General features: G+C 48.8%; 1 protein-coding gene across 1 annotated transcript in view; it reads left to right on the forward strand.

The window, feature by feature from the left end:
• Positions 1 to 27,615, forward strand: part of TG (thyroglobulin) — a 236,113-nt gene that overhangs the window by 97,446 nt on the left and 111,052 nt on the right. Inside the window, exons 35-37 of the mRNA XM_059043034.2 lie at positions 1,622 to 1,684; positions 24,831 to 24,965; positions 26,817 to 26,981. Of these exons, the coding sequence (XP_058899017.1) occupies positions 1,622 to 1,684; positions 24,831 to 24,965; positions 26,817 to 26,981 (363 nt within the window). The remainder of the gene's footprint in view (positions 1 to 1,621; positions 1,685 to 24,830; positions 24,966 to 26,816; positions 26,982 to 27,615) is intronic.

Here is a 27,615-nt window from a genome sequence, read left to right on the forward strand (position 1 = left end):
AGACGCCGGATCTCAGGCCCCAGCCCACACCTGCTGAGCCAGATAGTCTGGGGATGGGGCCAACGTGGTGTGTGTCATCAAGCCCTCCAGGGGATTCCGGTGTCTGCCGAAGGCTGGGAACCAGGGCCATAGAATGATGACCGGGAGCAGGTGCTTCTAGGCAGATGACGTCAAGCAGGAGAGACACACGACAGCTGGGGGCTCGAGAACTCAGGGAGGCTTGGTCGTGGCGTGTCTGACCAAAATGAGGAAGGCAGTGGAGGGGATGGGATGGGAGGGAACCCAAACCGGGACTTCGGGGACCAGAATAGAGCATGACTCTGACTCGAGGCTTTTCATGGAGGCAGACAAGGCCAAGAGTCAAGGACAAGGGCGTGTCACTGTGAAAGGGCGATATTGAGAGTGAATAGTGGCCAGCATTTATTGAGTGCTTACTGTATGCCCAAAGCTTTACATACAACAACTCATCTAAGCCTCACAACCCTGAGAGAGGTACTGTCATTACCCCCATTTTACAGACAAGGAAACTGAGGACAGGGAGTTGAAGCAACTTGTTCAAGGTCACATAATCTCACCCTGGGTCACTGACCCTTGACTGTGGGCCCCACCCATGACCCTGGACCCCTGACCGTGCTACACCATAGCTCAGAGAGGGAGAAGATCCGACAGCACTCCTAGTTTGGGCCACTGGAAGAAAAGGATGCTGAGGCTTTGAAGATTTTGATTCATTCAGTAAGGGAAGAGGAAGGGGAAGGGGTAATGAGCACTCACGGGTCACCTGCTGGGTCTGCATGGTTCCTCATTTAATGCTGACGTCATCCTCATGTGCCGGTGCCAAAACGGGGTGCAGAAGAAGCCAGATAACTTGTCCATCTGCCCTGCTTCTAAGCGGCATATGGAGGTTCGAGCCCAGGTCTGTCTGCCCTCCTAGTCCAGGCTCCGTCCACCTGCCACACGGCCTGCGGTGAATAGCTGCCGTCTAGTGAGCTCTCTCCCTGTGCCTGGCCCTGCACTACCTCCTGCCATGCCCACAGCCATTCTCAGCATATGTTGTGTCATCGCCAGTGTACAGATGTGGAAACTGAGGCCCAGAGAGGCTAAGTGCCCTCCCTGAGTGAGTCAGTTAAGCCATGGTGGTGGGCGTTTCACTTGTTCACTGTGTGTCTCTGGGTGTTCACTCTCCGGAACATGGTAGGTCTGCACTTCTTCACCGCCGGCTTTGGAAAACGATGTGAAGATGACGAGTGCTGTGTGTCCCTCGTAGGCGAAGCTGTGAGAGCAGGAGCGAGGTCCCCTGCCGCAGCGTCTGTGAGGCAGGGCCTTGATGGCGCCTCCCCGGCCTGGGCCTTGAGGGAGGGTGACACAGAGGAGAGAAAGCAGCCCAGCTGCAGGGAGCGTGTGGTGCCAGGTTGGTCTAAGCCCCTGAGATGTCAGGACGTCCCTTCAGCGCAGCCTAGCCCGTTCTGACCACACGGGAGGCGTGCCGGGCACTGCGGGCCCACTGTCTGCCTTCCAAGTTTGACCTTTCTGTCACCAAGTTGGACCTCTATTCCTGCCTTTCAGGACTCAATGATCGAAAGGGTAGAAAAGAGCTAAAGGGCTGCCTTTGTCTTCTTTTCAGTTGCTCAAAATGATGCTTCCGGTTTTTGCCCTTCGGTGGCTTTGCCTCCCCTCACAGAGAACGGTAAGTTCCTTGTCTTCTCAATTTCTCCGATGAGATGCGGCCTCATCTTTCTCCTTGCTTTTGCCCCATAGTTTATAGCTCCCACAACCCTCTCACATCCATGAGCTCAAGCTCCTCTCAATTACACGCCTGCATAGAGAGGGCAAGTACCAGCACCACATGCATTTTATAGACAAGGACACCGACTCACAGCAGTTTAAATGACAGCCAAAGAAGACATCCAACTGGAAGCCGAGTGGGGCGGGAGCCCAGTCCTCCTGATTCTCATTCTGAGGTTCGTTGCACCCTATTGTGTAATGACTAGGCCTGCACAACCCCGGGGCCGTGTCACGAAGAGTAGTGTTTGGGAACTATGTGCAGATGAGTCGGGGCTCCGAGCCGTGGGTGCCCCGCGCAGCACAGTGACATCTGAGGCCGGGCACTGGCCCCGATCCCAGGAGCACCACCTGGGCTGAGGCTGCCATCTCCTTCTGCACGTGGCGCCTTGCCCACCGCACACACCCCGTCTGGCAGCAGGAAGCGCTGGGCGGTGGTCGCCGTGGGACCGGGCTAGGGCAGCCTGGGCTTCGCTGCGTGTCCCTTTTCTGCTTCCCCTTAGTCAGGAAATGAGAGGCTCTCGTCATTCCTGCCCTGTGACATGATGTCTGAGGGGCACTAGATGTCTGTTAGTATGGTCCTGGCTGAAGGGACAACACGTGGCTCGTGTAGGGGAGACTCATTTGTCATCGAGGCTGGGCTGAGGGTATAAATGGCCTCAACCATGTCGTCGCCTCCTTCCCTCAGTTACAAGAGCTGACTTCGTGTGCGTTTTTTCCCTGAGCATTCTGTACAGAGTATCGATGTCGAAGCACTTAAAGATTATTTCACATCTAAGACATTTGATCTTCACACCAACCTCGAGGGGCGGGTCCTATTTTCCTATGTGTTAATTACAGAAAATTCAAACAATGCTGAAATGCAGAAGGAAAAATCACAGAATTACTTAGAAGTTACTCCATGTCAGGTCATACATCGGTTTACTTCCTAATCTCCTTAGACTTTTCTGTATGGAAAAGTAGTTATAATCTTGCTACAATGTTATGTGTCTTGTTTTTACCTAATATTGCATCATGTGTATATTTCCAAACAGTTATACATGTCTAAACTATTCATGTGTGCACGTGTATATTCATTCATTCATTCATTCATCTATGTTCTTCCCCTTAAAATGCTCCCAGTCTGGTGATGAAGAAACAGAGACAGTACAGTCATCAACCACGGTTGTCACATTATCCTACTAGCTCGACGCACTGTCGCTCACTAACTCATTCCTCTATTTCTGGGCATTTGACTGTTTTTGACTCCTCACTATTACGAAAATACCACAAGAATACCTTGCTACATAAAGCTCTTTCCAGTGTTGAGATTATTTCCAGGGGGCAGACTCTCCAAAGCAGAATTACTGAGTTTGAAAACTCGAGATTTTTTGACTCTAGATCTATATTGCCAAATTAGTCCCAAACACTTGTCTGTAGTTGCAGACTTACTAACAGTGAATCAAAGTGGTTTCTTTTTTTGTTTGTTTTTTTAATAAATTTATTTATTTTATTTATTGATTTTTGGCTGTGTTGGGTCTTCATTGCTACCTGCGGGCTTTCTCCAGCGGCAGCAAGCGGGGGCTGTTCTTCATGGCCGTGCGCGGGCTTCGCATTGCGGTGGCTCCTCTTGTGGCGGAGCACAGGAGACGCTAGGTGCTTGGGCTTCTGTAGTTGTGGCTCGCGGGCTTTAGAGCGCAGGCTCAGTAGTTGTGACACACGGGCTTAGTTGCTCCGCATGTGGGATCTTCCCAGACCAGGGATCGAACCCATGTCCCCTGCATTAGCAGGCGGATTCTTCGCCACTGCGCCACCAGGGAAGTCCCTCAAAGTGTTTTTTTTCCCATCGTGTGGTTAGAATCCTTAAGTATTATCACTAAAAATATATTTATTAAATTTACAGATAAAGAAAACTTCCGTACCTAATGTCAAATGCATATATTAGATAGGAATCGATCAACACATAAATCTCTTCAGGTGATTTTACAAGGCTTCCAGTCTGTTTTTGCTAAAATTTGTATTACTGAGACTTAAGTTACTAACAAAAGAAAGAAAAGGTGTAGAATTCCACATCTCCCTTCACACACACACAAAGTCTATGGAGCTGAGTAGATGTTTTGAAGGCAGAATGAGATGTCACGGTATTTTCAAATGTGCCTTTGACGAGTGTGATTTGAAAGCAGGAGAGATGGGGGGGCCGACATTCCATGTGTGCTTAGAGCTTCCAAGTAAGAATTAAGAGTTTGAGCACGTTCCTTTGTTGTGAGTCAGAGGGAGGACATCATTCTGCCTTCAGGGTATTGGCATGTCTATGTGCTTGTGACGTGGATTGTGTGCGTGTGCACGTGTGTGTGTGCTCACACTTGCATGTATATACCAAGCATATGTAAAACCTTCATCTTTATGCACTTTTGATTCGGGGAGAAAAGGAAATATTTATTAAATACCAAGCATTTCATAAATCATTTAATGCTCAGAAGAAAGTTAGATGGTAACAAGGTCTATTTTTCAAATATTTTCTATTTTTCGAAGCTCTGTTAGGTTAAATGATTAAGCTGGGATTGGAACCCACATGTGCCTGCCTGGCCCCCCTCAAAGTTAGATGAAAATATTTGGTTTGAGCTTCTGGAAAGGGTGACAGAGATGGGCTTCCCAGCCCCAGACTTGTTGGGAGACCTAAAGTCTTGGCCTTGTTTCTTTTATGAGATTGTGTGTATAAGCTGCCCATTCAAAGCCTCTTGAAAAGGGGATTCTGATGAGCTGATTGGTCGATGGGGTTGGTGAAGCCAAAGGTGGCTTGTGAAATCCCAGGGGCCTGTCTTGTGTACACACGCTCTAAACGCTTGGTTTATGTTGCTCCAGAGAAGACTTCAAACACATTAACGGGGGATTCGAAGAGAGCAGGAGTTTGTCAAATGGGTGTTTCAGAAAGTCTTTCCAAAGAGAGTACACGTGCAAAGGCCCAGGGCCACAAATCAGCCTGAGGCATCGGGACATTGGAAACGGTTCAGGGTGGTGGGCCTAGGACTGTCAGTGGGAGAGGCGGAAGACGATCAGTAGAGAAATGCTGTAGCTTGTACGTGGAGCCGGTGTGGGACGTCGTACTGGCTTTGGAACTAGACCCTGGCAAGATCTCTTGGGAGCGCCAGGGTGGGCACGAACAGAGAAGCATGTTATGGCAAAACAGATCCGCTTTCACTTCAATTTAGTTCAATTCGGTGAATATCTATTTTGGAAAATGGATTCTGAACTGTCACTTACGTTCCAGGAACGGTGTTGTGCTGTGTTGGAGATCTTGATTGCAGAGAGAGGATCCCACCTACCAATCAGGAGAAAGGCACAGGAAGGAAGAATTTAAGATGAGCCACTTACCAAAGTGAAGCCACTTCCAGTGGCAGTGGGGAGCCTGGGGAAGGCTCCCCCCAAATTCACCGCAGACAGTTAGTGAGAGCGTCCAGGCACATCATGGCCAGTCTGTGCCGTAAAGAAGGCCCACGTGCGTTTGTCAGATGGCCGGGATGGGGCAGGGGGCGTCCTGGGCAGAGGGCAGTGCATGGACAGAATCCCGGGGCCTGCATTAGCACGGCACATGCAGGGAAATACAGGTAGCTCAGGACTGCAGGGCCAGGAGGGAGGCTGGCCAGGGGAGTGGGGCCAAACATTCGAGTGCCTTGGGTACCACAAATCCTTGAAGGGTTTTAAGCAGTTCCATAATGAGCTTTAACATGACTCAAACGCTCTCCCTTTGGGCTGTGTGGGAGATGCACTGGTGCCTGACAAGCTAGGCTTTGAGAGAACGAGGACAATTGCGTCATCTGTGTATAGAGTGCCGTTTTACGCTCTTTAGGGAAACATTGGATGCTTTTTTAAACGGGCAAAACAGTAAAGATGCTATTTCTTCATAAGAGAAAATGTCCATTGCTTCTTAAAAGACCTATGACAACCAGTCCAGAGCAATGCTCGGGGTTAGCATGAGATGTCTTTTCAGATGTTGGACCCTGTCTGTAGGATGACCACTATCTGCCCCCTCCTGCAGGCCAATGGTGGGGGAGGTCTTCCAAGGGTTAATGGGGGGGGAGGTCTTCCAAGGGCTAATGGCAGGGGGAGGTCTTCCAAGGGCTAATGGCGGGGGGAGGTCTTCCAAGGGCTAATGGGGGGGGGTCTTCCAAGGGCTAGTGGGGCGGTGGAGGTCTTCCAAGGGCTAATGGGGGGGTGGAGGTCTTCCAAGGGCTAATGGGGGGGGAGGTCTTCCAAGGGCTAATGGGGGGGTCTTCTAAGGGTTAATGGGGGGGTGGAGGTCTTCCAAGGGTTAATGGGGGGGGTGGAGGTCTTCCAGGGGTTAATGGGGAGGTGGAGGTCTTCCAAGGGTTAATGGGGGGGGTGGAGGTCTTCCAGGGGTTAATGGGGGGGTGGAGGTCTTCCAAGGGTTAATGGCGGGGAGAGGTCTTCCAAGGGCTAATGGGTGGGGAGGTCTTCCAAGGGCTAATTCCCAGGAGAATTGACATTTTGCTTGTCATCCACTATTTCAGAAGCTCTTCTCTTAGATGTGCCACTGAAACAAATTTAGATTATTTAGAGTATTTAGATTGCAAGCGAGGGGAAAACACAGATGTGAGCCTTTAAAAACTTATACCTGTACTCTGAGTTCATTTCACCTGAGGAACTTCAAAATGCCCTTTAAAAATTGCCCCAGCCCTTGACTGTGATCGCAGGTTGCTACCAGCAGATTGAGGCTGTGGGTGAGGCTGCAGTTGAGAGGGTGTGAGGCGCGGCTGAGAGGGGTGCCTGGTGAAAGTCTGCCCCGCTCAGCTTCACCAGCCTGGAGCTCAGTGATAGCAACAAAGCTGTCACTGGGCATATGGAGATAGAAGCGGCCACAGCCGTCTTTTTTGGGACCTGCAGTTTGTAGTCAATCACTTTTGTCTGCTTTGACCCTGGCTTTTCACAGCTGTGCCAGAGGGTTGATAGAATTCAGTTGATCTTTTCTGCATATGTTTTCCACTAAGCTGGAGACAGAGTCATGTGATCCTAAAAAATGCCAGCACCGGCAGGCGTGTGTGCATCATCTAACTGAGGGAAACATCGGGGCATTCTGGTGTGGAGACGGGCTTAGAAGTCCGCCTGCCCAGCTTCCAATCCTGTTCCATCACGTAACACGTGGGTACTCTGGGGCCAAATTCCTCAGCCTCCTGATGCCTTTGTTGGCCTCTGTAAAATGAGGATGATGGTGAAAAGAAATATCAACGTAGTAGGCTTGTGTGGCGAAATAAAGTACAAGGCTCAGCACAGAACCTGGTAAGAGTGGGTGTTTAAGAAATGTCAGTAATAGTGCCCAAGTCCAAAGCCATCTTTTGATAGAGGAGGAGACTGAGGCAGAGAGAGAGAAAGTGACTCTCCCAAGTCACAGCCAGTTAAGGGCAGAGCTATAAAATCATGAATTTTTATATTCCTAGGTATTGAGTGACTAAATATGTCCATCACTGTGCTAGATGCTTTCCACATTTTAATCCCCACAACTGCCCTAGGCAGTGTGCACCATTATGTCCATTTTACAGATTTGGAAACCGAGGGTCAGAAAGGCCCAAGATCACATGACTAATGAATGGTAGAGCTGGGGTTCAAACCCAATCTGAATCCCAATCCAGAGTCTCCCCACTGAAGATGCTGACTGTTGCTGCTTGGGTTCCTCAGGAATCAGACTCTGAGTTCAGTATGCAGGTCATTTTTTAAGGGAATGGAATCAAGACGGGTGGGAGAGGGAAAGAGAAGGACAGGGAGAGAACTTGAGCTTCAGTGCAGCCTTAGAGGAGGCCTCAGCTGACCTCTAGGGATGCTGGGACGATCCTCAAAATTGTTATGCCCTCATGTTGGTCACTCACTGATATGGGCTGCCCTTCTGGGGGTCACTCTCCCTGCAGGGGCTGACAGTGGGGTCTGTCTGCCAGCAGCCCTCCTAGCAGCTGGGGAAGAGCCCGTCGTTAATGAACGGGGATCTGGAGGACATCACAGCCGGCAGCCTAGTGGTGTTATACTTTACTAATCTCATCTGGGGCACATTTGAGGGTGGAACGGGTGCCGTTAAAACTGTGCAGGCTGTCCTGCACCAACCCTGGGGCACTGTCACCTGCCTGCTGTAGCCACGAGTCTGGTGGTGCATTAGCCCACACAAGCTAATTCTTAATCCCTTTGGTCCTTGGGCTGAAAGGGCCGTGGGAGCAGGCACTGACTCCAAAATTGCCTAACGTCTGTATAAAACTTAAATCTCCTTTCCAAATATGCACAGGGCTGATGTGTGCACACGCACACAGACACAAACAGACAGACGGACACACACACACTCTCTCTCTGGGCCTCACGGTGTATGTACACTGTCCCTACTTCACGGGAAGTGCTGTCCAGGGGAAGAGCCCGCATCCCAGGGCCCATCAAGGTGAGGCTGGCAGGCACGCACTCTTTCCTGCCTTCAGTCTGTCGAGAGTGCCGCGCGCCCAGACTGACACGTGCAGCCAGGATGCACATCTGTCACGGCCCCGAGCCGCCCGGGTAGCTGTAACTGGCAGGGCTGAGTGTGCTCTGGGCACAGCCTTGCATGTGGCAGCTCCCCTGGACCACTTCTCTGCTTCTCTGAGACCCAGGGGCTGAGGTGGAAGAACAGCTGGGAAACTGGGATCACAGCCACGGCAGACTGGGGAAAGTGGGACACGTGGGGAAAGTGGGCCCCAGCTTGGAAGGCTTCACTCCTCTCCACGAAGCAGAAGGGAGTCTCTGGCCAGCTGGGGAGGCGCTGGACTTGGGGCTCAGTTATGGTTTCTTCTGCCTCGGCTGCCATTGCCCTGTTCATCCGCTTATTCAGTCAACAGGTGTTTAGTGAGCACTTACTCTGTGCCGGGCACTAGGTGCCGGGGCTACGGCAGTGAACGGAGCCTCAGAAAGCCCTGCCCAATGGAGCCTTCATCCTAGCACATCTTCAGGGCTGGCTCCTCCTCTGCTCTGAGCCAACATCACCACCTCAAAGAGACCCCCCCCGCCACCCCCATCAAAGCAGCCTCTTCAGCGCTCTCTACCCCTTCATCGTGCTTAATTGTCTTCTTATCTTTTCGCTATGAAATCTTCTCACTTGTTTGCTTCTTGAGTATTTGTTTGCCCTCCTCTAAAAAAGGGAGCCGCAGAGGGCAGGGACTTTATCTGGCTTGTTCACTGCTATTTTAGCTCTTAGAAGAATGACTGGTACCTAGTCAGTCCTCAAGAAATAGTTACCAAATGAATGAACGTATTTGGCTTCCTTGCTAGATTTCCTGCTCCAAGGGGCAGTTATTTTGTAATTCATGGTTTGATCCTAAACACTTAGCAAAGTGTCTAGTAGACTCTCAATCTTATTTTATTTATAATTATTTGGTTTTTTTAAAAAAGAAAAAGATATATAAATGTTCACTTTGCTCTAGGTTCATATTTAAAACCAACAGTGATTCAATTAATGCTGAAAGAATGAATCAATGAGTGAATGGTAGCCACACGACTGGCCTGGGAACACACATGGGGCCCAGGAGTCCTATCTTTGCCACTCCTTAGGTATGGGAACTGGACTAATTTAAAAGATATTTGTGAATCTCAGTTGTCTCACCTATAAAATGGAGATGATGATGTTTTCAAAGAGGCTGTTAATAAGCTGGAAAGATATATTATATGTAAAATTGCTGCACCCAATGTCTGGTGAAGGCTGACCATGTTGGAATAGCTAGATTAGGTCAAACACTGCCAGTTCTAAGGGATCCTTTTCACAGGTCATCTTTGTGAATGCTGCCCTTGCAATTGTACAGTATACAACCTGTGCATATGTACATAGTGGGCCTGGGAGGCATTTGATCAATGTTTGCTGAACAGTTGTGTCTTAAACCTTTTTTAGATCTTTGAGGCTGGAGAAAACAGAGGATTTACCTTGATAACTCCCTCCCCAGACAGCACCAGTTTTGTACCTGCTCCATCAAGGGTTTATTTGCTCGACTGAGTTGAAGGGAGTAGAACCAAGAACAAAATATGTCAACCTAGGACCTACCTTCTTTTTAATATAATATTTTCTCCAAGAGTGGTCACATTTTAACACGTGGGTAAACCAGAAAGGTTTCATTTTTAAGAGTGGAAATTCAGACCATTTGCTAAGCATTTGGGGGAAAATATTTTAGACAGATTACACTTCCTAGGAGCCCTCTAACCATTCTGAGTAGCTGACTATGGATTAGACCATTCCTGAACGCAATCCATCAACAGTGGTAGATTTCCTTTAGTTTTATAGATTATAATAATTGTAGCTGTTGGTTTAAAAAGGCAATACTATGTTACCAATGGCTACACAGTTTTTTTTAATTAAAAAAATGTTTTTTAATGATCCTTAGGTCATTCTTCATTGATTTTTTTCTCCCCACTGTTGAGTCTGTGCTGAATTCTCTGGCCTCCTTGGTGGAACTGAATTCAATTTACCAAGGAAGGAATCACCTTCCCTCCCCCATGAGTCAAGTCCAGGAGGGGAGAGGAGCCTAGCACGGAAGAGACTGAGGGAGGGGCTTCAGTACAGACAGAGCATCTGGTGTCATGGCAGGGGCAGTGGGGGATGAGGTGAGAGGCAATGGGGTCAGAGGATGGAGGCAGAAGTCGTGGTGTGTCCTGCTGGGATGGAGCGAGGTGGAGAGGATGAGCTCCCCGTCACTGGGGTATTCAAGCATGTTGGAGATTCCCTCACCGTGTGGGGGGCTGGTTTACGTGCCGTCTAAGTTTCTCTTTTTTTTTTTTGTGGTACGCGGGCCTCTCACTGTCGCGGCCTCTCCCGTTGCGGAGCACAGGCTCCGGACGCGCAGGCTCAGCGGCCATGGCTCACGGGCCCGGCCGCTCCGCAGCACGTGGGATCTTCCCGGACCGGGGCACAAACCCATGTCCCCTGCATCGGCAGTCGGACTCTCAACCACTGCGCCACCAGGGAAGCCCTAAGTTTCTCTTTAAGTTTTCTATTTTGGTCATTCTTACGATTGGCTCAGTTATGCTTTAAGGTGTATTTTTTGTCTTCTGTTTTTGTGATAACTTACCCACAGGCAAACAGGAAAGCTCTTGGCAGACGTTTTGAGAAGCAGAAGCAATGAAGCAGAGGGGCCTTGGCGCTGGGCGAATCTGGGTTTCAGTTCCAGTTCTGTTCCTACTCTGTGTAACGGGCGCCAGTCACTTCCCTGCTCTGAGCCTTGGGCTCCTTGAGGCAGAGTTTTCATAATATCACCTACATCCACAAGTTGCTGTGAGATCTGGATGCAGTCGGGTAGGGCAGGTGCTTAGCACACACAGTGCCTAGCGTGCCTAGTGGATGCATGCTGAGTGGCGAGAGCAGCAGGGGCCCTACCCTCACACTGGCTGGAGAGGCAGATGGCAGGAGTGCAGTCTTGGGAGTTTGCCCGCCCGGGTTCAAGCCAGCTGTCAGACCTTGTGCAAGGTACCTACAGCCCACTCAGAGGTCAGGATGGCCTCCGTGCCATGCTCTTGTTCACCGTCTCTAGGGAAGCCTCCGCATCGTTGGAATTACTTTACTCCACTCACGTTGGTTGGTTCTCATATGCATCTGTGCCTCCAAATATCTGCCATTTTCCCCAGCTCCCTGGGATCGCTCACAGTGACCCCAGGAAAGAGGAATTCAGATGCTCTCAGTAACCCATTTATCCTGCCATCTCCCAGGTAGCCTTTGCATGTGGGTGGAATTTGGGGGGTTCCACTTGACAGGAGTCAAACTTCCTAGAGAGAAATCAGATTCAATCTGAGCCTTTGAATTTCCACTAGGAACTTTGCTTGCAATGCGTTGAGTGATTTGTCATGAGGACATGGACAGAGTATAGCTCCAAGTCTCGTTTCATGTATCTGCTTCTTAGACATTTCTCTAGAAGTGTCTTTGAAGTTAGCCGGGTACAAGATGATTACTCACCAACCACATAATCTCAACAGATGCTGCACCGTTTCATATGTCTTTGAAAACCCCTGCCTGAGATGTACATGCCACTAAAGGGACCTGATTTATGAGTGTGGAGTTGAGTCATGGGGAGAGAGGGGCAGCTGTGGTGGAGTGGGGGTTGGGAGGGGGCGGCCTGGGTCAAGTCCTTGGCTTGCCAATCATGAGCTGTGACTTTGGCCAAGTTATTCCCCACCTCTGATCGTCAGTTCAGTCCCTTGCAAAATAGTAATAGTGATACAATTAATGCACACGTTGATGTCATTATTAAATATCGCAGTGTAAGTGAAGGTGTTTCAAAAACTAGAACGCATCACATAAACGTGAGATATTATGAAATCAAATGCCCATTACTTGCTTCCTATGTGATTAATTGATCAGCTAATTGATTTATTCAATAATTATTTACTGAGGTCTTGTGGTTTGAGAATAATTACAGCGTTAATCTTTATAGAGATGAAAAAAGAAGGAGTATCTCATTTCTCCTTTATTAATTAAAGAGCTGGGTTCATTCACTCATTCATTACATATTTATGGATTGGGCAGCTCATGCGAACTTGTGATGATGTTATTCCTGTTTGGCATGTAGATCCCTTAATGAATGCTAGCTACAACTCTATTACTATTTCTATTGTTAATACTTTTACATGCGATCATGATAGGGCTTGGAGAGTTAATGAAGACTAAGGCAGAGTCTTTGATCTCAAGACGCTCATAATTTTAACAGAGAAAAGAACATAAGTAAGTTTTGATGCAGCATATTAGTGGAACACTAGACATATTTAGGAGTTACTTAGAGGAGAAGAAAAACTCCCAGGGCGTGGTGGAGGAAGGAGTCTTTCAGAGGGGCTTCCAAGGGAAGTGACATCTGAGTTGGGTTTTGAGGGATGATACGAGCTCATCGTATGCGTAAACTGACTTCACTTTGTAAGGGTAAACAAGGGGAGTAGTGAACAAAGTCAGACAGCACAGAGTGTGTTGCCAGACCGCCAGATGTGAATTTGGGGTGGTAGGAAGTGGACAGACGAGAGAAGTGTCTGGAGAGGCAGGCGACGGAGGCAGCAGGCGGAACGTGAGGAAAACTCGGGGGCCATGCATTTTGCTGGCAAATCAGATCAATGCACTTACGCCATATCCACTCACAAGGGTAGAATCTGAAATTTAGAGTTGAAACTAATCTTCACTTTGACTTTCCTTCTATAAGGACCTTTCTAGATGGACGTTCAGTCCACGGAAACACCAGCTGAGGATAACGTTGAACGTTTCAGGTCAGGCAGTCCCGTGGGTGGAGTGCCAGTTCTCAGTATAGAGACTATAAGGAGGGGACCAGTTAAAGAGTGTGGGTGAGGCTGGAAGTAAGATGTAAGTGTTCAGCTTTCAGCATGCTGAGTTTGGGATGCTTCAGGGACATCTGCTTGGAGGTGTCTAGTGAGCCCTGAGTATCTCAGCGTGAGGCTTGGGCGAAGGTCTGGCCTGGAGATACATTTGATAATCACTGGCATGTCGGTAGTATTTTAAGTCATGGGGATCATGAGATCACCCACGGAGAGTGTGTAGATGCAAATAGTAAAGGTCAGGGACAGATCTCTGAGGAATTACAGTTTTTAAGGGAAGAGCAGAAGAGAATCCAGACGAGCAGCTAGAAAGCTAGAAGGAGCACGTGGTGTCATGGAAACCAGGGGTGGGTCAAGTGGTCAGTGACTTCAAGGAAGATGGGGACTGCGAACCTTCATTGGGTTAGTCATGAGGAGCCCTTTGCAAATTTCACAAGGTGATGAGGGAGGAGACTACAGAGCAGTGATTTGAGAAAATGGAAACTACAAACTCTCCAAAAAGATCTTGGCTCTGAAGAAAAAGAAAGAGATTGACAGCTAAGAAAAGAATTGTAGAGCATTCGTTAGTAACTAGCAATTTTTAGGTCATGAATCACCCATGACAATGTACTGGAAACAACATACTCCTCCATACGTACCAAACTGTGCATGTATTTTCAGGAAAACGGACCCCCTTGAACCCAGGCCCTAAGTTAAGAAACCTTGGGCTAGAGTAAAGGGTTGTTTTAATAATGGATAAATCTGTGTACGTTTTTATGCAAAGAGTGAAGTGTCAGTGTCCAGGGGTAGACTGGGCATATAAGAAGGATGGGAGTGGACCTGGATGTGGGGGTAGTCGGTAGACGGACGTCCCTGAGGGGGTGAGGTCAAGCTCTCTAGCACCAGTGGGGGAATTGGCTTCAAACGGCCACCCTTTCTCCATTCAGGAGAAACAAAGAGGGAAAGATGGGACGGTTCACAGAGAGTAGATGGGGGGTGGGGAGTTGCAGCTGACGCTGATAACGCTCCCTCTTTCTCTGGGAGGCAAGAAGTCAGGCATCTGTCGAGAGTGCAGGGGTCATGGTGATACCTAGGCCTGGGGAGAATGGAAGAGAGAGAGGACTACGTTGTCAGGCTGTGTTGAGACTTCAGTGGAGGCTGAAGATCCAAAAGCTGTAAAGGCTCCAATCTGTTTGTCTGTGGGTATTTCTTTAGCCGTACTCAGGCCAGGACAAGTTGCAGAGGCAGCAGGCCCATAGGATTAACCCGACGGGGAGGAAAGGGGGCTGAGGGCAGTGGCAGAAGGGAAGTTGAAACGATGGACCAACCAATCGGAGGCCTTGGTTTATGAGCCAGTGAAGATGGATAACACGGCCGGGGCGGGGGGTAAGAGAGTAGAAATCACAGTGAGATTAAAGAGCTGGTTTTAATGGAATAAAGTATAAAAATGCCAGAAGAAAGGAGGATTGTGGGATGTAACAGCAAGTGTCCCTTAGACAAGTAGCATTTACAGGGTGACGGAGCTCAGTGGCGTGCCAGGGTGTGGGATGCGATTGTGGAGGTACTTGGCTGGAGTGAATGCAAATACAGTTTTCTGGGATTAAAGAGGCCAGGAAACTGAGACCAGACTATGAAATGGGCCATCTACTTTCCCCATGGATGACAAAGTCCCCCACGATTTTAGCAGGATTTGGGGTGAAGATGAAAATTAGCAGCTGGCTGGGAAAGAATTTGAAGAATGTGGGGGAATGACCAGGCGTCCCCAGTTGAGGATGCGGAGAAGTACTACAAGGTTTCATAGCTAGAAGATTGTGACTCAGAGTGAGGGCAGGGGACATGTGGTAAGAACCCTTGTTTCCGGGACACGGTGGATAGGAAAGGGTGAGAAAGGTTCGGTATTTCGCTGTGACAGCAGGCGGATGATTTCTGAGAGCTGGCAACTGCAGGCGGCTGGGTCAGGAGTCGGGCAAGACCACCTCCCTGTAGAGAAGGCAGGCAGGGCTTGGATTCTATCCTTGGAGGGGAGGGCAGCTCACGTTTGCCACCTTTTCGTTCTACCAGATAAGAACCTTTTTTAAAAAACAAAACAAACGAGTCATTTTGTAAAAGGACATTAACATACCAGGTTAGGAAGGAGAGCTATCAACATGTCATCAAATTACCATGTTTTACCTTCCAGCTGGCGTTTCCCAGATGACTCCTCACTCCCGGGAAAAGTACAAAAACTCCCTGTCAAGCTTCCTATTGGATTTTTGGTTCCCAGAATGTAGACCCTCCATCCGGCATGGTACATAGTGACTGAACCCCTGTCCCTTCTGTCTCTGCCTTCTGGCCCGGGGGTCTCAAACCACAGCCCGCAGTCTGTTTCTGTGCAAGACTTGTAAGCTTAGAATGTGATATACAGAGAGATAACAAGCAGCAGAGAATGAACGTGGCCAACAACGCTTAAAATACTGATATTTACGATTTGGCTTCTAACAGAAAAGTCTTGCTGACCCCTGTCCTGGCCTGAAGACGACCTGTCTTCTCCATCCTTCCTCCCAAGTCCCTGCATCATCAGAGCGGGTCTTTTCTGGTCCTCCTGGGCCATATAACCAGACCTAACCCCCACTGTGCAGCACTCTTGACCAGGAAAATGAGGGGGTGGCAGCATTCCTATCAGTGCTGTTAATGCCTGCGTTTTGGTTGAAGATGCCCGGTTTTACAAGCAACAGTGTGTACGTCCTTGTGCATTCAGCGACACGGCAGAGCTAGAAGCTCTGGTTTTGGAGGTCAGCACACAGGGTGTAAGTCTTTAATAAATGTTACTGAGTGTTCGCTATGCTCCAAGCAGTTTGTAGGTATCAGTCCATTCAGCCCTCACCCTCACCGTGTATCCAAGGCCCACTGACGTTTTATGCCACGGCACACAGTGGGGACACTGATATGGTGTCGGGAAAACCAGATGGGAGGACCGGCACAGCTGCTTCCACCCCTTCCCTCAGGGAGGCTGCTAGGATCAATAGCGAGCTGTAACCCTTAGCATATGGGAAACCCTCTCTGTGACTCAGGTGACATCAGGTGACATGACCATTCCAGTTTACAGAGTACAGTTTACCCCGTGTTGGAGCTGGCAGTGGGGAGAACTGGGGTTTGGGCCGGCAGGGTCCTCCGTCCTTAAACTGTGCACACAGCGGTGGCCAGAACAGCCACGCACATGGCTGTGTGTGGATTAAATGAAACAGCACGCACAGCACATCGCACCGCATCTAGCAAATAGGAAATGGTTGGTAAACATTAGCCATGGTAATACGTGTTCTTTGACATGATAAGAATTATCATTACAATCAGTATTTCTCTGCAACACAGGGGTGCAGCAGGCTCTCTGTGAATCAAGGAATGGATGTTTTTACTGGATAGTCACTCACTGTATTAGTTCGGGCTATGCAACAAAATACCACAGTCTGGGGGTTTAAACGACAGAAATTTATTCTCTCCCAATTCTGGAGGCTGCTAGTCCAAGATCAAGGTACTGGCAGGGTGGGTTCCTTCTGAGGGCTGTGAGTGAAGGATCTGTTCCGGAACCCTCTCCTTGGCTTGTAGATGGTAGTTTTCTCCCTGTGTCTGCATGTCATCTTCCTTTAATGTTTGTTTCTATGTCTAAATTTTCTCTTTTTATGAGGATGCCAGTCCTTTTGGATTAGGGACCATTCTGATGACCTCATTTTAACTTGATTACCTCTGTAAAGGCCCCATGTCCAAATAAGATCGCGTTCAGGGGTGCTGGGGGTTAGGATGAATTTGAAGTGTGAATCTTGGGGTTGAGGGGACACAGTTCAACCCACAGTACTGAGTGCCATCCCTCTGCTAAGCTCTGGAGGTGCAAAGTTAAAGATGAAAGCATGCTTCCTAGGTAGCTCAAAAATCGGTATTTGGAGGCTGAACAGAGGTAAATACGTCTCTGGGTATTTTTCTAGGGTTACAAATGTTAAAATGGGTCCAGTAGGGTCTGCTATGTCAGGCATTTCTCTCTGAAGGTATGCTAGACCAACAGCTAGCTCTGGTCACATTTTCATCTCTCAAATAGTTGCAAAATAACAAGGGACATCTTTTTTCTTCTTTCTGTTATCAAAGGAACATCTAGGGTTTTCTGGATTTTTTTTTTTTTTAGTGTTAGTGAGGGTAAAAATAGACCAGTGTGACGTGGTTCTCGCTTGAAAGACGGTATCTGGTGAGAAATCAGGATGTCTGAGTCTTGGTCCCATCCAATAATGACAGCACACAAGTGTCTTCTACCAGTGATGGCTCGCGGACGTAAAGCTGCAAAAGCAGCATTAGCGAGCCTGTTATACTCTGCTGACTCCAAGGTCTCCGAGGCTTGCTGGGGCCTGAAATGTTTTCCTGTGTGAAAGACCTTTCCTGCTGAAAGGCTTCAAAGCATTGATGCTTTTCCCCCCAGCCGGCCTGGGCATGGAAACCACCTCCAGCGTTTCCTCAAGCTTTTTCTATGTTCAGCACCTATCCCTTCGATAAGCCTTGAAGGAACAGAAAGGAACTCTTCTTGGTTCTGATTGCAGGAAGAAAAATAAGAGTCCTGGGTTCTTTTCAGTGCGTTAGAGTGTCTGCTTGTGATCTTCATTCTTGGTGATTCTTAAGAAAATCACATTGATCTTTTCATTTAAAAAATGGCTCTGTGATGATTTGAACATTGGAGAGAAGGTCAGGCATTTGCGACTGGCTTGACGTTTCTGCACTTTGACCTGATTAAAAAACTTTGAAAGGCTCTTTCCCCGCCCCCCCCCCCCCCGTTTTGCAAATGAGAGAGAGGAGGGCCAGAGTGGGAGCTTACCCTGGGTTACTTACCCAGCCAGCAAGCGAGAGACCTGTTCCTCCTGTCATAACACAAGTCTGTAGTTACGTGGGTGTTTGTTTTTTGTTTTGTTTTGTTTCAGCTATTTTTAACAGCTGAAATTACTCTATCTGAGCCTTGAAATCAAAATCAAACATTTCCTTCTTTAACTGATGTCTGTGTGGAAAGGAACAAAGGAAGGCAGGAAGACAGGAAGCCAAGAAAAGAGGAAGAAAGGAAGCAAGGCAGGGAGGAAGGAAAGGGAATTAAACACAGTTTTCCATATATCGGTGGAAATTTTCAAACATATTTTAGTCTAGTGATTTTTTTTTTAAGCTTAGTCTACATTTGAAGGGACTAATGCTGCCTGGAAGGGAATGGGAGTACCTTGATAGCACCCCAAGGCCTGCCTGTACCAAGGCTGCAGGCCGTGCCGCCCCTCCCGCCTCCTCCCCTCGGCCCTGCCCACCTCAGCGATGCCTAGGTGTATGGGGGCAGCATAACAGCCCAAGGCTGTCCCGAGTTTACATGCCGGCTCACTACCTTTTAGCTGTGTGGCCTTGGGCAAGTCATTGGCCCTCTCTGGCCCTCATTCACTTTCCTCTTCTGTAAAATAGGGATAATGTCGTCCATCTCAGCATTGTACTGTCAGACAGACTCAGATCATCTTGAATTTGCCGGCCCACTAGATGGTAGCACACGTTGCCAGTCTGTCCCCATCACAGAGGAAAGGGCTGTGTGACATGGGTGAGTCTCCCTTCCCTTCAGGGTCACCCTTTCCCCTCTGCTAATGCACAGGCAGGGCCACGTCCTTCTGAAGGCGTGTTCTCCTCTAAGGTCTTCAGACCTGTTGGTGAACTGTTTCATATGTAGGTTGTTCACAGTATGAAAGAGTCCTCAAGATTCCACACCATAACACAGGTTTGTGTCAAGGGCTGAGAGGGAGTGCATTTGCTGCTGGGAAGGAGGTCCCAGGCTACAGCCAGGCAGATGGAAACCATGCTGGCAGGGTCTGAGACCAGGCTCTACCCTGTGACCTTGGGGGGTGCCCTGTGACCTGGGGGGGAGTGCCATTGTGACCTTGGGAGTGCCCCTGTGACCTTGGGAGTGCCTCTGTGACCTTGGGGGTGCCCTGTGACCTTGGGCGGTGCCCTGTGACCTTGGGGGTGCCCTGTGACTGTTCCTCCCAGTGGCTCATTGCCTCATCTGCTATTACTAGGATGGATCTGAGTTAACATAAGTAACTCAAATTCTGTAGTAAAGCAACATCTCTTTCTACATATGATTGTACAGTGTGTTTGGTGTATGGGTGACCATGAAGCACCCAGGCCCACCATGTGACAGTGAGAGGCTTGCGATACAGCGGAAGACCTCAGCAGACTCGCCCTGTTACCCCGAGGACATCGGGCAGTGGGTGTCGTAATCAGCTTTGGAGGTGACCCTGGTCGCAGTGTGTCGACAGCCTGAGAAGGGATGGGGGGGCAGGTGACAGGGAGGCCCGTTTTGGTCTCAGTAACTGGAGCATCAGTAACTGGAGTGAAATCGATGAGGCCAGAATCTAGGTGGAAAAGGAGGGACCGTTCCCAGAGGGGCTGAGGAGGCAGAATTGCCAGGACAAAGCAAGGGAGAAGGTGATGAAGGCGGTGGGGTTTCTGGGTGGGGCAACAGTGTGGGGGTGAGAGTGGCCCCTGAGGGGAGAAAGAGCGCGGTGTGGGAGCAAAGAGCGCGATGGAGGGAGGGGGCGACGATGGGGTCCTCTGGGGCCTGCTGGGCTCACAAAACCTTGAAATGCTGTTTCCGAAAGTCGCTGTATTCAGCAGCAGGCCTCCTGGTCGGACACGCGTCCTTTGTCTGCTGTGCTAATGGCCTGACCAGGAGTCCCAGGGCGGGAAGGGAGGTGCTGACAGAGGCCCTCCTGGGCCGGAAGCCAGGTGTCCCGGGCCAAGGCCGGGGCGAGGTGGTGAGGCAAATTCAGGAGGAAGGTGGTGAAATCACCAACAGTGATTTGTGCTCCTTTACCCCTTAGAGAACTTCCCCCAGCACCTCAGTCAGGCCGCTACCGCTATAGTTTCGAAAAGACAGTGACCCAAACGCAGCGAGAACCGAGCAACTTAGCCCAGAGGGAACGGGAGCGGCTGGTTTCACTCATCCTGCCACGAGCAGGCTCTGCGCGGCTCACGCTCAGTAGCTCATCCATTCCCGATGACCATCTTGGAAGAGAGCATCTGGTAATATTCCCATTTTACTGATGAGGAAATGGAAGCTCAGAGAGGGTGAGTGGTTCGCCCAGAGTCACTGAGCTGTTAAGTGGAGGAGCTGGAATAAAATCCTGGAACCTGACTTCTTAAGCAAGTACGTGTCATTTATGCCGTCATGAGTTACAGCTGCTGGATGGCATGTGTTCCCTAAAACTGGAATCTACTGTGGGCCTGTTTCCAAAGTAGCCACAGAGATATGAGCCTGAGCTTCAGCTATGTCTGTGAGTTACGTCCAGAGTAGGTTCAGGTCCTGTTAGAAAATAAATACAGACAAATACATAGCTTTCCTTTTGGTCAACTGTAACCATTTAAAAAATATAATGGGATGGGCTTCCCTGGTGGCACAGTGGTTGAGAGTCCGCCTGCCGATGCGGGGGACGCGGGTTCGTGCCCCGGTCCGGGGGGATCCCGCGTGCCACGGAGCGGCTGGGCCCGTGGGCCATGGCCGCTGGGCCTGTGCGTCCGGAGCCTGTGCTCCGCAGCGGGAGGGGCCACGGCGGTGAGAGGCCCGCGTACCAAAAAAAAAAAAAAAAAAAAAAAAACTGTAACCATTTAAAAAATATAATGGGATGGGCTTCCCTGGTGGCACAGTGGTTGAGAGTCCGCCTGCCGATGCAGGGGACGCGGGTTCGTGCCCCGGATCCCGCGGCTGGGCCCGTGAGCCATGGCCGCTGAGCCTGCGCGTCCGGAGCCTGTGCTCTGCAACGGGAGAGGCCACAGCAGTGAGGCCTGCATACCGCAAAAAAAAAAAAAGGGAAACAATCCCATTCCATTCTTAATGACACCGAAAATTAAACAGAATAAAATTAAAAATCTTTTTCTCAAAATAATTTTTCCAAATAACATCCACAAAATGTTTTCTTGAAACTTGACAAAGTGATTTTCAATTTCATCTGGTAAATAAACAATCCAAAATATTTTTAAAGAAAAAATAATGTGGGAAAACTTTTACCATTTCGTGATAGAATATAGAATAAAGTGACTCCAGTTTAAGCAGTTTGGGAATAGAGCCAGAATTAGCAGAGATGAATGAAAAAGAATTGGTACTCACCAAAGAAAACTCATTTACATATAAGGACTTAATAAATGATAAACATGGCATTTCAAATTCAAGGGGAAGTGATTTTTCTCATTTATTTTTTTAGCTAGTAATTGGCCGCACTGGGCGGCTTGTGGCATCTTACTTCCCTGACCAGGGATTGAACCCAGACCACACAGTGAACATGTTGAGTCCTAACCACTGGACTGCCAGGGAACTCCAACGATTTTCTTTTTTAAATAAGTGATGTTGACAATGCAGTCTGTAAAATATATTTTAAACAAAGGAAGAAAAAACTAATTAACAAACCACAGATGCTGCATTTCGGAGCAGACTATCTCTTTGGGTGAGTCTGAAAGCTGTCACCATCTCATTCACCCGGAGAGGACGTCTGCCTTGGAGTAAACTGTGGATTCTGAAGCTGAAGGAGTGGGGCTCAAGTCCACGCACTGCCACTTATCAGCTAAGCACTTTGGGTGTGTTTACTGGATCTGTTTCCTCATCTGTAAAATGTGCACAATAGTGACGCCCACAGCATGGGTTATCGTGAACATTACATAGCAATGGTATTGCGAGGTTCTTGGCAAATTAGTAAACTCCTGTGAAATGCTACCAAGATCACCCAGCTTTCATGCTTCACTATGCTTTTGCATTCACAAAGAACTTGTTCTCAGAATTTTCATGAGATGCACGTGGAACCCCAGATGTTAGATTCTGCATGGCAGCAATGGCTCATCCGGGGGTCCTGACAGCCAGGGGAGGGGGACAGTTGCGGGATGTGGCAGAGACCTGACTCCAGGCCCTGGGATGGCGACAGATGAGCTGACTCTAACTTTGGAGGTGAAATTCATCCTTTAATTAGAGCGCTTTCCCCTAGACATCAACCTAAATAAAGGTGGAAGGCAGCCAAGGCTTCCATTTTAAGACCATAATTGGCAAGTTCCATCCTGAAATCCTATCATAACTCTTCTCTGAAATTGCAGTGTGCTCACCATCCAAAAATATGCACCTCGGTTTGGCCGTGTTGCAAAAATGCCACTTGTAATGACCATGAAAATAGCAACACGTGGAGGATGCTTAAGGAAATGAAAGCCCAGGGTCTCTTACAGGGAAGCCATGTCCCAAGTTCAGAAATACACGGCTCCAGGTTCTGCAGGTGGCCCTGCAGCTCTAGGACAGGTGTGGGGCTTTCACTTCCTCTTGCTGAGTCCACGTGAAATCTGGTTGCGTTATTTGGCCACTTCTCTGGATAAACCTTTTTTCTCACTCTCTTTTCCTTTACTTTCTTCCTTCCTTCCTTCCTTTCTTTCTTCTTCTTTTTTTTTGGTCTATAAACAATGTTAAATTTATTAACAAAAGTCCCCTCACAGAGCAAACTTCAGAACTAGGTAGTTTCACTGATGAATTTTATCAAAGAATTCCATTCTTTCTCTTTGTTTCTTTCTTTGTTTCTTTGTTTCTTTCCTGCTTTCTTTCCTTCTGTCTTTCTTTCTTTCCTTTTTTTCTTTCTTTCCTTCTTTATTTTTTCTCTTTTCTTTCTTTCTTTCCTTCTTTCCTTTTCTTTCTTTCCTTCTTTCCTTTTCTTTCTTTCTTTCTTTCTTTCTTTCTTTCTTTCTTTCTTTCTTTCTTTCTTTCTTTCTTTCTTTCTTTCTTTCTTTCTTTCTCTCTCTCTCTCTCTCTCTCTCTCTCTCTCTCTTTCCTTCCTTCCTTCCTTCCTTCCTTCCTTCCTTCTTTCTCTCTCTCTCTCTTTCTTTCTTTCACAAGAAGGGTGGTGGTGCTATAGATTGTTTTGCTACTTTATTTACCATTCTGATTTTAGTGATGCTCAGTGCTCTGGTATCAAAGACAAGTTCAAGATAAAAATGACAGTCTTCCCCATATAGCTAAGTGCATGATGCTCTCAAAGACAACGGCCTTTTCCTCCCTGGCGATAATGTTCTGGAGAGGATGCTCAGATCTGTGGGAAGCTCGGAGGGACAGAAGGAGCACTGGTTTAGAGCCAGGAGTCCTGGGTCTGTCTCTGGCTTGGTCACTGTCCAGCTCAGCATTCTTGGAAAGTCACATAACCTCTTCCAGCTTCCGACCCCTCATCTGTGAAGGAGGCATTAGAGTCCCTTCCCCAGCCCCCATCTGGGGCGCTGCGAGGATCAAACATGGTGATGTTTTATAGACAAGGAAACGAGACGATAGCATATCACCCCCAAAGGGCTTGGGCGAGAAGTAACGGCACTTTGTAAACTGTGAAATGTCACACCTAAGATCGCCATTGTGTTTTGCTAGCACGAGGTAGACACTCACAAATATTTGTCATAAGGGTAAACTACTACCGTCTTCTGGAAAAAAAAAAGTCAAAGACAGAAAGAAAAAGTAAGTAGATAAATAGATTTTCTCCATTAACTATCAATGCTGTACCCACTGAACGGTTCCATACAGTATTCTGGTATTAGCACTCCCAAGTGGTCATGGAGGCCTATTCTGGGAGGTGGCGTCGTGCTAGTTTGATGCCATCTGTGGACAGAATAATGCACTCATCGCCCTGGACCCACAGCCCTTCCTCACCGTGGAAGCTTAAGCCCCCCGTGCAGGGTCACCTCTGTCCTCACAGGCACCTCACAGGTGCTCTGGCAGATTTCTTTGCCTCTGCCAAGCATCTCTGTGGCAGCCACAACCAGATGTCCCTCCCTCTCGCCGTGACAGCATGTCTTGTGTAAGGACTGGGAAGCAGCGGAGTAGAGCAATCGGAGGCACAGGCTCTCTGGATGCGGAGACCTGCTTTCCACCTTGTTCCACTCCGAAACCACAGCGCGCTCTCGGGCAAGCCGCTTTCACATCCCTGTGCCTCAATGCCTTCGTCTTTCAAAGAGGATGTCTTAGCCGAGGTTTTCCAGGAAACGGACTCTGAGATGGAGATTTGCATGCAGAAGGTTCAGTGCTCAGTGCTCTTGGGAGCAACACGTGTAAGGAAGCGAGGGGGCAGAATTGGGCAAGGGGGAGAAGTAAAACATTGATGCAAACCAAACGACGGCCGCATTGATGCCTCAGGGAGCTGTGAAGCTGGGCCGGCCCTTGGGAGTTGGCCCATCTTGACGCAAGGAGGCTGGGCCTTTGTACACCCGCAGGGAGCGGTTTGGGGATGAAGGCTGACCCTGTGGAGGGGCGGCAGCGAGCCTAGACCTAGGTAGTTCCTAGAGAGGGACTCAGCTGGGAGCCCCGGCCATAAGCTTCCCAGCAGCTGGGAAATGAGAGCCTTGGTCCTGAAGGCAAGCAGGCAGCACATCACAAAGAGCCACATAAGGAACACTGACGAGCCTGTTATTATCACGGTTACTAGCGTTATTCTGACTTTTGCATTATAACAACTGTACTACAGTGTTTGTCTTGTCATTTCACATTCTCTCCCTTCTACTGTGAGCTGCTCAATAGAAACGCCCATGCTTTTGTTGCTTTCATTGCTTTGTTTTTCACCTCTGTATCCCTAGACTTGAGCACGGGACCTTGGCTCATATTAAAAAAAAAACCTCTTAAAACTCATAGTAGAATGGAGAGATGGATAAAGAAATGGGGTCACATGGGAACGGAGACCACCAGGAGGGAGCCCTTGGGCACCCTTTGGGGGCATTGGACGGCGCTCCACTAACTGTCCCCGCTTCCCTCCTAGTCGCTCTGGACTCGTGGCAGTCCCTGGCCCTCTCTTCAGTAGTTGTTGATCCATCCATCCGGAACTTTGACGTTGCCCACATCAGCACCGCTGCCGCGGGTGACTTCTCTGCTGCCCGGGACCGCTGTTTGTGGGGTAAGGGGAGTTTCCACCTCCAGGTAGGGGGTCGATTGGGACGGGACCCCTCTCACACAAGTGCTCCTCAAGATTCTGACCTCAAAAACACATAGGAGACCCCGAGATCACCTGGGGTTCCTGGCCGGAAGGAGCTCACCTTGGGGAGAAGACCCTGGTGGGGGGACTCTGCTCTGTAGTCTCCTCATCCTCCTGCAGGGTTGGCCATGGTCAAGGTCTCCAAGGGGCTAAGCCAGCCAGAAAACGTGCAGCATTGAACCAGGTCAGAGGAAGATCAGAGGAAGGATCTGGGGGTCAGTCTGAGGTGGAGATGCATGGAAGCTGTGGCGGCAGTCCTCAGACTCAGGTGGGCCGTCATGGCCAGGAGGAAGGATATTGTTCTGGCCAAGCTCATGGGCCAAGCAAAGACCTATGGGTAAACCTCAAATTTCAAGAGACATTTTTCAGTGCAATATGAAGAACTTCTAATAGGCAAAGCTGTCCACAGATGCATACTTCCTTTACAGGGTTTCAGTCCTCTGGTATTTAAACAAAAGCTAGGTGACCATATGATTAGAATGTTCTGCAAAGGCTTCACCTCATGAAAGAGGCCAAGATTGGGTAACATTTGCACTTCTTCAATTCTGAGATTACATGGATCCTTTCCCCCACAAGGTTGGATAACAACATGCACATATTACAGCCAGGGCAACCATGTACGGTTGTATAGGTTGTACATCACGCAATTCTGGGTGGTGCCACAGCACAGAGACTGGGCTATGAATAAGGCCTTTAGGCAGTGCACAACTTGCTCAATCAAACGAAGCAGCACTATTTTCAGAGCTGTTCTTAGGACTGAATACCCTAATGCCATGAATCTTTTAAATAGTCTAGTGCATGACCTGGTACCCATGGGAAAGGACATAGCCTCCGATGGAAGGTGGTGGGTATGATGGGGTGGGGGAGGCAGAGGGAGATGAGGCTGAGGAGGAAGGCAAGGGCTGGAGCGTGGAGAGCCTTGTCTGGTGTGACTTCAATCGGAGAATGACAAGAGCACATTTGTGAATAAGTAAACAACCAATATCCGGACTGTTGTGTGGAAAACAGATTGGTGGGAGGGTTGGGTCCCCCACCACCACTATTTGATTCCCAGCCCTTACCACTGTGCCTGGTGTTTAAATGAAGAAGTGAGTGTTTGTATAGATGGATGCATGCATGCATAATTGGATGGATGAACGGATGATGCATGGGTGGATGTACAGATTCATGAGGCGTGATTGGATGGAAGCATGGCCAGCTGGCTTATCCCCTTGGAAACTTTGACTTTGGGCTGACCCTGAAGGGGGATGGGGAGACTGCAGCAGAGAGCCCACGCAGGGTCTTCTCTCCCAGGTTAATTATTTCCGGCTGGGCATCCCAGGTTATCTTGGGATGAATGGAAGGGTGGGTGGGTGGATGATACACAGATTTATAGATGTAAAATTGCATGGATGGATGGATGGAAGATGCTTGGATAGATGGAGGTTGCATGCATGGATTCGTGGATGCATGATTGGATGGTAGGATAGATGGATGGATGGATGGATGGATGGATGGATTCATGGATGCATGATTGGATGGTAGGATAGATGGATGGATGGATGGATGGATGGATGGATGGATGGATGGATGGATGGATGGATTCGTGGATGCATGATTGGATGGTAGGATAGATGGATGGATGGATGGATGGATGGATTCGTGGATGCATGATTGGATGGTAGGATAGATGGATGGATGGATGGATGGATGGATGGATTCATGGATGCGTGAGTGGATACACGACTGAGGTGATCTCTCAGGCCCAACCCCCCCCCATCTCCTCCTCCGCAGCATGCTCCCATCACCAGGCCTGCCTTGTCACCACTCTGCAAACCCAACCTGGCGCTGTGAGGTGTATGTTCTATGCTGATACCCAGAGCTGCACACACAGCCTGCAGGCCCCAAACTGCCAACTTCTGCTCCGTGAAGAGGCCACCCACGTCTATCAGAAGCCAAGTAAGTGCTGGCCTGTGTCCTTGCAGCCATTCCTGAGGGTCTGGGTGTGGCTGGGAGGGACTGTCCGAGCACCTGGTGACTCGTGGGCAGTGGCTTTTGAGCTTCTTAAGGGAAAGTCAGTCAAAGTCATCCTAGGCTCTGTGGCACTCACATGGGATGGACTGAAGGAAGGTGAAAAGCCCTACTTCTGACCTAGAACTTCTCTGCACTGCCTTTATTCATTACTCCCTTTGAGTTACAGAAGCCATTTTTGCCTTTGCATTTCTGAGTAAAATAATTAAACAGGCCACTTTTAAACTACTATTTTAGAATTTAGAAAGTTGTTTCACATGCCTTATCCCATGTGATACTCACACTATCCTGTGAGGTGGCAAGATAAGGGTTTTATCCCCATCTTAGATATCAGGAGACTCTGGTCCAGGGAAGTTAAGTTACTTCTCTGATTCACACAGCTAGCGACGATAGAACGGGGATTTGGAGCCAGATCTCCTATCTCTAGAGGCAGTCCTCTCCCCCAAAACTGCATTGCCTAAGGAGCACACCACAGTGCCCGGAGAGAGCAGCTGCTTCTGGCTCGGTTTAGTTTAGAAACATTGAATAACATGCTATTATGTGTCAGCCCTTGTGTTAGGTT

This window comes from Kogia breviceps, chromosome 17 (assembly GCF_026419965.1).
Source record: "Kogia breviceps isolate mKogBre1 chromosome 17, mKogBre1 haplotype 1, whole genome shotgun sequence".
NCBI lineage: Eukaryota > Metazoa > Chordata > Mammalia > Artiodactyla > Physeteridae > Kogia > Kogia breviceps.